At 56.5% G+C, this 13497-nt stretch overlaps 1 protein-coding gene across 2 annotated transcripts in view; it reads left to right on the top strand.

The window, feature by feature from the left end:
* Positions 1–7041: 7041 nt before the first annotated feature.
* Positions 7042–13497, top strand: part of TESK1 (testis associated actin remodelling kinase 1) — a 44698-nt gene continuing 38242 nt past the window's right edge. For both annotated transcript variants that reach the window (XR_013777205.1, XM_079330702.1), the window contains exon 1: positions 7042–7473. Coding sequence is in view for 1 of the 2 variants with exons in the window: in XM_079330702.1 (XP_079186828.1) it covers positions 7255–7473 (219 nt within the window). In the remaining variant the exon portion in view is untranslated. The remainder of the gene's footprint in view (positions 7474–13497) is intronic.

Raw genomic sequence — 13497 nt, 5'->3', positions numbered from 1 at the left:
CCACCTTTTGTCCTGGCTCAAGTGTCCTCTGCTGCTCACCTGGGATCATCAGCCTCACATTTGACACTAAGAGAGCCAAGCAGAGCCCACCATCTTTCCTCATTTTAAACCCAACGTGAAGTACAAGGCTGCTGTCTATGGCCAGTCCTGTGCTCTTGCTGTCATGCTGTCGAGATGTCCCCACTAAGAACAACACACACCCCCTTCCCTTGCCTTTGTCTTCATGGAAAATCCCAGGATACCTAGTCCATCCCAGATCCATCTATGCATGTTGGGGTGCAGGTTTTTCATCCTGAGGCTCATGGAGTGTACTGATGCACTTCCTCAGCAGATGGAGTGCCTGGACTCATGGAAGAAGACAGGACACAAGGAAGGCTGGCAGGGCTGCTCATGGAGCTCACTAAACATAATGAGATTTTCAACAGCTGGGGGAAGCAATAAAGAGCTGTGATTGAATTGGCTGCAAGTGGCAGATTCCACAACAAGCACAGCACAGCTGCCTCCCCTCCCCACACTGGGAGGCCACGCTCCAGCCTGTGCTGCCTCAGACTGCCCTGCCTGGAAAGGGCACAAGGACATGGGAAAGGGCTAGGAAATCACAGGGAGCTCCCAGTCTTCTAGTGCACAGGGAACTGACCCTTTGCTTTCTAGCTCCTCCAACACCTGGACACACGTGGCTGGGGCAATGGTGACCTCCAGCTGGAGGGCTCCCATGGGCATCTAGAGTACAACACAGTCACCCTGCTCCCTGTGCCCGGTACAGAGAGGGGAAGCCAAAGGGGAAGACAACAGACAGCAGAGCACAGGCACACAGACAAATTCTCTGCCTGGAGATGGATGTGTCCATGTTTTCTCTTCTGAATAATCTATGAGAATGACCTCCCTTTAACCTGCCCTATTTAGTCCAAGTCATAGCTGTGTCAGGAAACAAAACTGTATGGTATGGATGATTACAGGACCTAGGATGAGCAGGCCAAGGAGTTACTTACAGAGGTTTAGCCTGAGTGACCACTGGCCCAAGAGTGGGGAGCTCCTTGCAGCACCCACCTCTTGCTCTCTCACCCACTCTGATAGAGCTGGGGTGGGATGCACCCTTCTCAAACAGAAGCTCAGTTCTCAAAGGGGAATGGTTCTCCAGCATTGCTTTCTCCAAGAAGGTTTTATTTTTGTCAGTTCTGAGATGGGTAAGGAAGCCAGGGGAAGCTGGAGGATGTTGGTTTGTTAATATCAGGATCTCTGGGGTGAATTATGTATGTGGTTGTGTTCTGTAGGGTCTCTGGCAGGCACTGTGGTGAGCTATACATGTCCTCACCATACTTTCCTTACACCTTGCTGTGCTGCTTCTGAGTTCCTCCTTACAGTAATACCAAGCCATACAGATCAAAGGGCACTGATGAACCACGGTGAAGGCTTTAACTGCCCTGGTGTCACAGCTTAACCACAGCCAGCAATTTAGGAACACACACATACTCACTCACTCTGCCTCTGCCACAGTGGAGAGGAAATTCAGGGGGAAAAAACATTGTGGGTAGAGATAAGAGCAGTTTAGTAATTTAAACAATATTGTTGCTGTTGCTGTTGTTATTGTTATTAATAATAATAAAAATTAAAAATAATAATTGCAATTATAAGGAGAAGGATAAAACCAGAGTGAATTGAGGCATAACACATTTGCTCACCACCCACTTATTGGTACCCAGCAGCTATCAGCAACTCTTGGCCATGATGTTCTATGATATGGAATATCCCTTTGAGCAGTTTGGGTCAGCTCTCCTGGCCATGCTCCCTCCTGGCTTCTTGTACACCTGCTCACTGGCAGAGCATGGGAAACTGAAGACCTTGAGTTAGGGTAAGCACTGCTGAGCAGCAACAGAAACATCAGTGTGTTATTAACATTATTCTCATACTGAATCCAAATCACTGCACTGAAACAGCTACGTGGGAGAAAATAAACTCCATTCCAGCTGAATGGAGAACACTTTCTCTCCTGCAGCTGGGTCACAGCCATCACCTAGTCCGAGGCCAGTGCACTCTAGTATGGCCCCATTTGTCCCAACACTGCAGCCAGACCAGGTTCTTGGCATCTGTGCTCCTGGCTCACATCTGGCAGAACCACAAGCCTTTCAAGTGTGCTGCAAAGTCTGTGGGTGTCACTATACGCGGGGAGCAGCGTATAATAACGACAAACAACTTCTTAGACAAGAGAAGCAAAAGAAGCATTTTATTGAAAAACAGAACCATATTTATAGAGTAGTTCAAAAGCCTCAAATGGGACAGCAATTCACTGGACAATAGGAGAAAATATCTCCTGTCACATTCATCACGAAACTGTCTCTCAGTCAACACCAGGTGCTAATCTCTGTTTATTAATTCCCTTCTGTTTACAAGAAAACTATCATCCTGGGAAAGGCTCAGGCCAGAGGTGAGAAACTATATCAGCCTGGGAAAAAACCTCCCAGCCTGAGAAAGAGAAAGTAAACTCAGAACCTGAGAAAAGGCCTGGCTAAAATCTGCCTAGGCCTTCAGCAGTGTCCACACCTGGGGAGTGTTACTAATTGCTTGGCAGGATGCAGGAGATGGAGAAAGGCTGACACAGCCTCCTGGGATGAGCACGGAGCTGCTGAGAGCCACATTTGCCAGGTCCAGGTCAAGAGGACAAGGAAAAGCCCTTTCATCTGCTGGGCAGTGTTAAAGGATGGGAGCATGGCCGGGTATTGTGAGATAAAGTGTTCAGGCCGGTTCAGGAGCAGGGTGGGTAATGCTGGAGATATTTGTCCCTACCTGGCATGAATCACCAGCCCCTGGTGATCTGTGAAAGTCCCAGTAGTGCTTAATCACAGTAATAATGGGAATCTGGAGCTGTTGCAGCAAGTCAAGACAAAGGCTTTGGAGCGGATAAGGGGACTAGAGCATCTCCCCTATGAAGACAGGCTGAGAAAGCTGGGGATGTTCAACATTCAAGAGAATGTTGTGTGAACACTTCATAGCAACTTTCTAGTATCTTTAAGGGGGCCTACAGGGAAACTAGAGAGGGACTTCACCAGGAACTGTGAAGTGATAGGACAAGCAGGACTGGTTTCAAGCTCAAAAAGAGTAAGTTTAGATACTAGGAATTCTCTTTTCCCCTGTGAGGGTGGTGAGGTATTGGAACAGGTTGCCTAGGGTTATAGATGTTCCAACCCTGGTTTTGAGCAACCTGGTTTAGTGCAAGGTGCTCCTGCCTATGACAGAGGGATTGGAACAAGATGATCTTTAAAGTCTTTTCCAATGCAAGCCATTCTATGATTCTGTGCAGTTGTGCTCACATGGCTGTGTCACATCACCCCGAGTTACATGTGGTGCAGGCACAGCCAGAGCTGCTGTCCCTCCTTTTCAGAGGGGATGGTTGGCTTTCTTTTATCAGTGTTCTCAATGCTTTCAATTTCACTACCCACATGGGGTTGCCAGCAGGCATGCACTCAGCTGGGCTCAGGCATCAGTGCCCCCCAGACACAGGCACTGGTGTTTGCTTGAGGAGAAGCAAAGCTGGGAGCTGAAATCACTGTCCAGAACTAAGAGACAGGGATTGATGTGGATTCTGTCTCCATGGATGTCACAGCACCGGTGCCCAGGCATGAGAAGCATCAACAAGAGATAACAGGAGGCAGCAAGCAAATGCTGCCAGGTGCTGTGCTGACTATGCTGGAAGAATATTAATGACACAACAAATACTTGCAGCCCTCGTGCTGCACACAACCCCTCAATGGCTTTGCAGCTGGAGTGACAGGGAGGCAATGGGGGCACAGCAATGTGCCTGCACAGCAGGGACCTTGCCAGTCCCTGCTGGCAGGTGGATGAGGGCTGCTGCAGCCTGCAGGCATGGTGCTGGGTGTGGAACATGCATGGCCCTGTCAGGCTCAGCAGCACACAGTGCACTGGGAAATGTAGTCTGGGTGCATCACCTGGACTGGGTGCTGCTGGACATCACCAGGCTGGAGGTGAGACCTTTTCCCACATACCCTGGGCTCCTCGAACTGATCAGGCCTCCTATCACCATGTAATGGCCCCTGCAAGGCTCTCATCTCCTATTTCTTACAGGGCAGAAGCATGAGATGCTTTTCAGGAAACAGTTATCTCATAAGTAGGGAGCTGGGGAACATACAGGACATGGGATGAAGTGTGGAGATGTGCAGGGTGATGTGTGATGGTGTGGGACAAGAGCAGAGATCTTCTGACACAGAAGGAAAGAGGATACTTGGGACCAAGAGGCTGCACCCACATTCTGGAAACAAGCAGCAAAGGAAGTAATTTGAGTCAGCCAGTGCTCTTTGTCCTGCTCACCCCTGTGTCTGCACAGCCCCTCCAGGCTGGAAAACCCTCATGCACTTTAGCCTTGTGTCTGCTTTGGCAGCACACCCCTGGCAGCAGCAGCTGCTGTTTTCCAGAGCATTTGCAGAGAAGGAACCTCAGGTATGGGTGGGCTCTTGCACATGGGTGCAGAGGAAGGGACTGCTCAAGTTCTGGCTCTGGGGCTCTGAGCAGGGCAAGGCTTTATTCAGGGTCAGGGTGGATTACTGTTGGCTCATCCCAATCAGAGTTGTCCTGCAAGGACCCCAGTGCCACAGGTGCTGTTGTGGAATAGAGGTGGGAGTGCAGCAAGGACCAGGTGTGGAGCCCTTGTGTCCCTCACTGCCCTGCACAGAGCCTGTAGTGTGCCCTGATCCTGCCTGCATTTCCAGAGCTCCAGCCTCCCTGGGTTGTTGGAAAGCTCCCACCCTGCTCTATCTGGGTGATGCACAATTCCCAGCAGGCAGGGTGAAGATGTTTACTAACGTCTGAGCCTTTTCCCTATGGAAGAGGAAGGGTATAAAGCACAGAAAGATAAGGGCAAAGAGGACAAAGCCTCCCCCTCCTCTCTCCCCTGCAGATCCACGTGAGCAGAGTACAGCCAGGAAGACCTCCTTCCTGCTTTTCTCACCAGGGATTGAGGAGCTTAATTCAGGGTTTGCTGCAGGCTCAGCCCAGCCTGACTTTGCACCCAGCTGCTCAGTGTACTTGCCTGCACCATGGGAGGGATTTGGGGCACTGGAGACTTTTAGCCATGTCTCAGCTCAGCCCTGCTGTGCCAGGCAGGAGCAGAGCGTGATGGAAATAGCACAGTAGAGTTACCAGTGCTGATGAGAGAAGGGACTGCAAATCCTGCAGCAGCAATTTCCACAGTCAGAGCTATCCCCAGGGCTTTAATTTATCCATTACAACTTAATTGGATGTAAACCCAGTCACTTGTGAGCAGCAGGAGCTTTGATCAAGCCATGGTCCTGAGTTTCTGTCTTCAAGATGCCTCACCAGGGCCTCCCCATCTCTATTGCGGTGCCTTGGCCATCAGGAATCTGCTGCACTCAAGTGGAAGGGAGAGGCTCTGCCTGTTGCCCCAGCTGAGCTGGCTGTGCTCCTCTGAGCTGTGTCCCACACCCCTGAGGAGCTGGGGGTGCATCAGCATGCTCACATTTCAGGTGCCAGTGCTGAGCCCAGGTAGGCACCCACTGTCACCCATCTGAGCAGCTGCAGCTGGACACCAGCGTGGGAGGGCACAGACCACAGCCTCCAGTCCCCACAGGCAGATGCTGTTCTCTCCTCTCATCCACAGAGCTGCTCCTGTCATTTTGTCAGGCTGTTGTCAACAGGACAGACATGTGAGGCTGAGGAAACCTAAGAATGTGGCCTGTTGTACAGCACTCTACCCCATAGCTGCAAAAGCTTCCCTGGCACATGCTACCCAGCACTCTGCCTCCCTACATGCAGGAAACTTGCCCTGCACAAACCCACTCCCTCTGCAGGCCTGGAAGAGCAGGAATACCATGAATTCCTAGGGGGAGGGCAGGGCACTGTTCCCATTATAAATAAATCAGAGGCTCAGTTCCCTGTAGGCTCTAGCCTACAGGGTTATTCTTCCTCCTTGAGACAAGGAGAAAAAAAAGCAGCTCATGGTCCAAGGTGTTTATGCTGTGGCTGGCGGCACCTGGAACAGAGCACTGGCCAAAAAATACCACACCAGGAGATACTTTTTGTGGCTACTCTTCCCAACAGGAAAAGCAGCTAGAGTAGTGCAGGGCTTGTGCAGCCAGTCCTACCACACAGGGAAACAGCTGGAGCAAAGCTGTTTGAGGGGAGCTGCAGAGTCAGGGCTCTGGCAGTACCCAGAGAGGTGGCTGGGGCAGGGCTGGGCCAGCACAGGTAGGTGGATGCCAAGTAGGGTGTCAGCGAAATGTGTGGGACTGAGCAAAGGCAGATCCAGCTGCAGAAAGTCCCTGGGCAGGAAGGACAGGACAGATCAGCCTCACACCAGGCAAAAGGCCTGAAGTGGGGCAACAGGAAGCAGAAGAAAATCAGGGAGAAATGGAAGAGTTCAGGAAAACAAGGAGAGCGAAAGGGTGCAACAGGCAGCGGGCATGCTGTTGCTGAGAGGCTGCACTTTCCTGCTCCTCCACAGGACAGATCCCACTGCTCCTGGGACTCCATCCAGGCTGGGGACAACCAGAGCCCCTGTGCAGAGATCTATACCAATGGGGTTCAAACAGCCAACAGCTACTTGGGGGAAACTGGTCCCACAACACTGTATAGACTGGGGCTGGATATATGGGGAGATCAGATCAGACCTCCACGCCTTTTGTCCATCCATCAGGGACTGGGTGCTAGGAAGACAAAGACAATCCCGTAGCTAAAAGGAGAATCCCGGGGGGGGCCCAGGGGAGAAAGCAAGTCCTGCACCTATAGTGTGTATCCAGGTGCGACCCAAGGGAGGAAGACTCCCACCCTGTAAGGCACATCCAAGGATTGGGGACAGTCAAAGCCCTGTGTCCGCGGGGTGTGCCCGAGCGGCGCCCCGTGATCTCAGGGCCTCGCAGCACACCCCGGCGAGCAGGGAGACGCCCTCTCGGAACCCACCGGAGGCCGGTGCCGGTGACCGCGGACACCGGGGCGGGGCGGTGGGGGGGTCCCCCGCTGGGCTCGGCGGCGGCGGCGGCGGCGGGTTCCAAGGAGTTAAGGGCTGTCCCCGCCCCGGCCCCGCCCCGCCGGTGCCAGCGCTTGAGGTGGCGGAGGCGCAGCGCCGGGCCGCGGCAGGGCGCCGGGCCATGAGCGCGGAGCGCCCCGGAGCGCCGCCCGCCCCGCGCCGCCGCCGCCGCCGTCGCCGCCGCCGCCGCCGCCGCTAGCATCGCCCCGGGGGCCCGAGAGCGGCGGCGCCCCGGCCCCGCGGCTGCCCCGGCGGGGATGTGAATGGCGCTGGGGGTGCTCGGCGGGACCGACATGGAGTGGGAGAAGCTGCCGCGACGGCCCAGCGAGGGCGAGGGGGAGGCGGCGGGGCCGTGGCCGGGCTGCGGGCGGCTGCGGCCCTCCTCGTACCGGGCGCTGCGCAGCGCCGTCTCCACCCTGGCGCGCATCGACGACTTCTACTGCGAGAAGATCGGGGCCGGCTTCTTCTCCGAGGTCTTCAAGGTGTGCGGGGCGGGAGCGGGGGTGGCGGTCCGCGGGGCATCCCGCCGGCATCGGGCGTCCCCCGGGGACCGCGACAGCAGCGCAGCCCCGGCCGCGCCCTGGGCTGGGGACTGCGATCCCCCCCTCAGCCCCGGCACCGGGCGAGGCTGGGGCTGTTCGAGGCGGTGCCGTGCGGAGGGGACGCGGGGCCGGCGCCGCTCGCCCCGTCCCGGCCGGGCGTTGTGGCTCCATCGCCCCGAGCAGGGGGAGGGGAGCGCCGCTGTGTTTACAGCCGGGGAGCTGAGCGCTCCGAGCGCTGCGCCGTGATTGCGCGGAGGGTCGGGTGGCGGGCAGCCGAGCCCCGGGGACCCCTGTCAGGAGGCTGGGCATCCCAGCCCGCCCAGGGTGTGCCTGTGGCGGGGAATCCCGGTAGCGTTCCTAGCCTCTCCAAGCTGATGTCCGGCGTTGCCGGGCCTGCTGAGCGGATGATGTGCAGGATTCCCCACGGGACCCCCACGAAGGTGTTTGGCTGTGGCACAGGGGTGTGATGCTGTAGAACGGCACAGGGCTGAATCCCGGCTGAGCCCCCAGAGCTGTCTTTGTCCTCCATCCTTTCTGGGACTGTCAGGGTGGGGATTCCTGTGTGTGGCCCCTGTCCAGGATATGGGGGTGTGAGTGCTGGTGGGGAGCTCGGGGTCTCCAGCAGTGAGGCAGAGGTGCATGGTGGCAATATGCTGCCAGCCCAGTGCACTGCTGCTGGGCATGAAGGGCTGTGCCTCGATGCCACCACCACCTCTCCGGCAGAGGGGAGGTGTGTGCCTGTGTTGTTTTGAGCCTCAGCATCACTTAAAGTACCATAAGCCACTGGGCTAGGACTGCCCTTAAGTGGTGATCTAGTGGCTTCATATCCCTCAAAGAGCAGCTTAGAGCTGGATACAACTCCCACTGCTTGCCACCACAGTCACTGGGGTCACAGGCAACACAACTGGGCATTCACATCCTGGCAGTACCCTGGGGTCTTTCTCCAGCCCTGACACCATTCCCCACTCAGCAGGGAGACCCCAAGACCTCTCTCCTCCTCAGCCACAGGAGTGGTGTCCTGTGAGGGGCTATGGGGAGTGTGCAGAGGTCCCTCTCCTCCGTGCTCTCTCCTGGAGCTCCCAGTGGACCCATGACCTCCCTGCTGGCTGGGTTCCTGCTATTGATCTCTGGCTTGGAGTACACAACAGCACCTTGGAGCAGAGGGAGGCATTTAATAATATCAGGCGTGGATATGGCTCTTTAATAATGGATGCTCCCATGTCTCAGCGAGGCCACGGTCTCTTCTTGCGTTGCTGTTTTCCCAGACTCTGCTGGAGCCACAAAATGCTCCTTCCCCCGAACATTGTTTAGGTTCTTGTGGGGCCACTGGCACGTAGGATTTGGGGATTGGCAAAGGTTGAGGGGTGGGAAGGGGATCAGGATCAGTAGTCGACGTGTGCATGGTGGCAAGGAAGCAGGGATGGGAGGGGGCCAGATGGGACTTTGTCCTCGTGCAGTGGGTTGAGTCCAAGAGCTCAGCAGGGTGGTGGGGTAAGCCTGGGATCTGAGTTGGGGTTTGGCTGCCAGAGCTTGCTAGGAGTACAGAGCTTGGCAGGGCAACCTAGGACCCATTTTCCTCCCACCTCCCTTGTTCATTCTGCAGCTTTCCAAGGCTGTGGGCACTTGAATCGGCCTCCTCTGTGTGGCTGTTGAGTCCTATGTCATTCCAACCTTGGTGGGTGAGGGGGACAGGGAGGGGACCTGGACATCTCTGCCTCTGCACAGGTAGCTCAATCCTGGTGTGCAGCTGTGCCAGGGCCAGGCAGCGTGCTGAAAGCATCTGACTGTCTCCTCAGCATTAAAGTCAAAGAGCTCAATGTGTCCAAGCCCACCTCAGTGTGTCCAAGCCCTAGTGTCCCAAGCTAGCCCCTCCAGTCAAGCACCTCTCTCAGAAATGCTGTCCAGAGGAAACAGGAGACACTAGTGACAAGAAGCTGCTCTTTTTCATGGCGCTTGTTCATAGCTGATCCCCCACTGTGCTGCAGAGCAAGGCAGTTTTCCCTCTGGAGCAGCTGGTTCTCATTGCCTTTCCCTGTGCAATTTCAGAGGCACTAGGCCCCCCCATTTCCTCAGATACACAAACATTTCAGGAAGCCACCTCTATTTCCAATTGACTGAGCAGATTGAGCCGGGTCTGTTTGTGCCAGGCATTCTCTCCAGCCCTTAAACCTCTGTTGCATCTTTTTCCCCAAATCCCTCTCTTACTTTCCCATATGCTGTCTGCAGCATACAGGGCTGTGGGCAGCATCCTTGGGGCTATATCCAGGGGCTTTCACTCATATGTGTCTCAGCCTCATGTCCTGATGTCACACATCCTCTTGGAAATGCCATCTCCCAGGGTGCAGCTGTATAATGTGCTCTGCCCAGCACCCCATTTCCATGGCATTTTGTGTTTGGGTGTTCGTGTGGATTAGTAGCTCCCAGCCTGGGCAGAGCTCAGGAGAGGGTTTTGGCATTACTATCACTTGCCCATCTCTGCTTGCTTCCCCAACAACCTTTGGGATTTTCTGTTTGCTTCCAATTTTCTGGTCCAACTAATGGAGCAAGTCTCTCCCTCTTATCTGCTGCCCTTCGTCAGGGTCCTTGCCTTATTTTACAGAGCAGGATGAAGCAGCATGACACTGATGGAGAAACTAAGGCAAGCGGGGAGGAAGTGAATTAGCCAAGGTCAGCCAGCCATGGCAAGGCTGGAGCAGCCCTGGCCCCACAGTTGCCTCTCGGGAGTCCTGGGCGCAGGAAACGTGTTGTGCTGACCAGCTGGAGACCTGCCAGCCCCTCTCCTGCTCTATCACAGGACATGGTCCAGGCTTGCTAGTCAGGGCAGGCAGTGATGTGCCACCACGGTGCATCCCCGGCTCCTGGTGTGCCCGCAGTGCCGCTCCTGGGAGACCAGGAGGTGAGGGTGGCTGATGCTCAAACACTCTCCAGCAGCAGGTGCTTTGTCTCTTCCTCAGAGAAAGTCTGTCTTGGCTGATTCTGCCTTTCCCATTTGATGAGCACGTTTTGCAGTCCCACCCAGCTATGTTATTGGGATTCCTGTGAGCTCCGATGCAGCTGTTGTGGGTGGCTGTGGGGTTACCAGTGGCATTGCTAGCTCCCCTTCTGTCTTGCCCACAGAACTCTCTGGGGTGATGGGTGCAGGGTGGTGTCCCTGTGTGACTGTGCCTGTGCCTGTGTGGGGCAGGAACGAGGGAATATGCAGAGAGTGGGGCTGTGTGCCAGGCCATCCCCAGTGCAGGGTGCAGTGGGGCTGGCTGCTGAGACCTCCGGGCTGGGAGATGTCAGGGAGCTTTGCCCCTTGTCTAGACGGGAGTGCCGGCTGTGAGGAGGGAGCAGGCCGTCTGCTCACTCTGATTAGCATGCTCTTTAAATAAGACTCTAATTTCCGCTGTTAGAAGAGGTCAGATCCCTTGTGCCCGGGCTGGGGCTGCCGCCAGCCTGTCCCATCCCCCAGCCCTGCGTGCTGGTGGCAGATGGGATGGGGACCAACATGCCACGGCAGCCTGGCTCAGCCCGGTACCCCCGTGAGGTGCCCAGTGGACCAGCCATGTGGGATGCCAGGGAGCATCCCTGAGGGGTGAGGGCTCGCCTGTTTCCTGGGTGGGGGACAAGTGGCTTGCGCTCCCCCTGCAGCCCCATACGGCTGCCTGGCTGAGCTCAGCTCCAGGGAATGCGCTGGGATTCCTGGGCACCATGCCAGAGTGCATGAGAGAGGCGAGAGGGGACACCTTCCTGCCCGAGGAGGTTGTGCTGCCTGCTGCCTTCCCTGTGTGTCAGTGAGAGAGGAAACTCCCTTAGTAGGAGAGTTTCAATCCCCCTGCAGTCATGGCTGGTGCCCTTTGCTGCTGTGTCTGCATCAGAGGGTGGCCAGGGCACTGGGCTGGTGCTAGCACCTGGACAGACTGGGTAAACTGAGCAGTGCCTGTGGAAGCCATGGAAAGGGAGCATAACTCCTTCCCTGCTGTGCCAGGTGTGGGCTAGCCTCGAGCCAGAGAACTTGAGGGGGAGATGGCAGAACGGGGCCTCGCACGTGCACTCGGGACATCAGACAGCCTCAAGGACATCATGCCCCACGGGGATGGAGTCACAGAAAAAGACATTGGGGCAGGGCTGTACTGGCCAGGAGCTTCTGGAATCTCTGAGATAACTCCTGGAGAAGCAGCTTTCACCAGACCTTCCCTCCCCCAGGCTGCCTCTTCTCCAGTCTTAAGGTGTCCAACACCATGTGACTGCGCTCAGACCTCACTCAGCCTGTTCCAACGGCAGGTGGCTTTTTAATGAGGAATTAAGCCATGGGCACCTCCCAACCGTGTAGAGCTGAGCTGGTGCCCACCAGATGCTGCTCCCTGATGCCGGGCCACTGCTGCTGGCAGGGAGCTGGCCAGCCCTGTGGCACACGGCCGCCAAGTGCCAGGCTGTGCGTGCCACGCAGCATTCCTGACGTGGGCGCGTGGCGCCGGAGCCCGGCCGCCTCCAGCCATCCCGGCGGGGATGAGCCTGCCCGCGCCGCTGAGCCGGGTCCTGCTGTCTGGCAGCTGCTGGTGCCAGCCAAACTGGCCGAGCCAGTCCTGCCAGCCCCACACGGCGTGGGAAGGGAAGGGAAGGAAGCACTGCCACCAGGAGAGCTGGATCAGGAGTGATGGGTTTTGCTGGGCAGCACCCAGTGCCAGAGGCTTGGCAAGGCTGTGGGTCATGCTGGCCTTGTCCAGGCTCTGCTTTCCTCAACCCCTGGCTCTTTGGGGAGCTGGAGGGACCAAGTGAGACTGTGCCCAGCCTGCTTCAGTCACACAGGCCCCCTCCTTAAAGCCTGCACAGAAGCCTGGCTGAGAGCCCAGTTTCTGTTTCTGGTGTTGCCCTCAGCTGCCCCACCGACATGGAGGGGGTGGAGGGAAGACAGCGATGGTTGAGATGGGTAGGGTTGCCCCTTGCCCTTGGTCCAGGTATGGCCAAGGGGTCCTAGGGCATCAGGATGGTGTTGGCAGCAGTTCCAGGCGCTGTTAGGCACTGGTGTGATGAGCAGGGTAGTGAGCACAGGGAGGACTTGGACCACCATTATATGGGTCGTTCTGGTGCTCCCCACAGCAGTCACTGCAGTGTAACTCTGGGACAGGCTCTCCCTGAGCCCAGGAGTTCAGTATGTGCAGTGCTCAGCAAGGAGGAGGCGTGGGGAAATCCACCCTCCCTTCTCCCTGCAGCATAGTGGGGTGCCAGGATAGGGGCCTGTGGTGGCAGGTGTCTGGAGTGTCCCCTTCCCACTCGCCCAGGGTCTGTTCAGAGCTGTGCTGTCAGGTGGCCTCTGCTGGTGGGTCAGGAGTGCCAGCTGGCTGTCTGGGGCTGGCTGCAGGTGAAGCAGGTGTAACTGGAGCGGGGTGTCCACAGGCAGGTGTCTCCTGAATTATTCAAAGCCTCTCCATGAGCTCAGTGGGTTGATGGTGGCATGGCACAGTTATTCCTTCTCACTTCCACTCGGACTGGGACTGGTTTTGTGTCAGTGCACACAGACATATAGAAGGATCTTCACAGAGCCCTCATTTCCCCAAGGCCCTTTTGAAGGGGTGTGCTGCTGCCCCATCCCCTGGGTATTTTCTGCTGGATAGATCCCCATCATGGCATGCACCCCAGGAGCAATGCCAACCAGGGGGTGAGAGGAGAGCCGTGGAGGGCCCAGCATGCCAGCCTCCCTCTGTTGTGGTGGAGACAAGGGCCAAGCTGTGAGCAGAATGAGGGTACTGGAGATCCTACCTCTGGCCAGCCCCCTGTGTTTTTCCTGGGAAGGCAATCCCTGAGGTGAGGGGTGTTGTGGGAGTGTTGTGGGGCTGGCCAGGGGCTGGCACCGGCTCAGCAGCCTCAACCAGCATCGACTAAAAAGGAGAAGAGCAGGGAGCTGACGGCAGCGCTGAGGAATGCCTGCGCCTCCGTGCACAGTGCACAGCTCTGTGTGTGCTGGGGGCAGCTGGGATCCAC

This window comes from Erithacus rubecula (assembly GCF_903797595.1).
Source record: "Erithacus rubecula genome assembly, chromosome: Z".
In the NCBI taxonomy this organism is placed as follows: domain Eukaryota; kingdom Metazoa; phylum Chordata; class Aves; order Passeriformes; family Muscicapidae; genus Erithacus; species Erithacus rubecula.
Note: the sequence above shows the minus strand (reverse complement) of the source record. Positions and strands in the feature narration are given on the sequence as shown.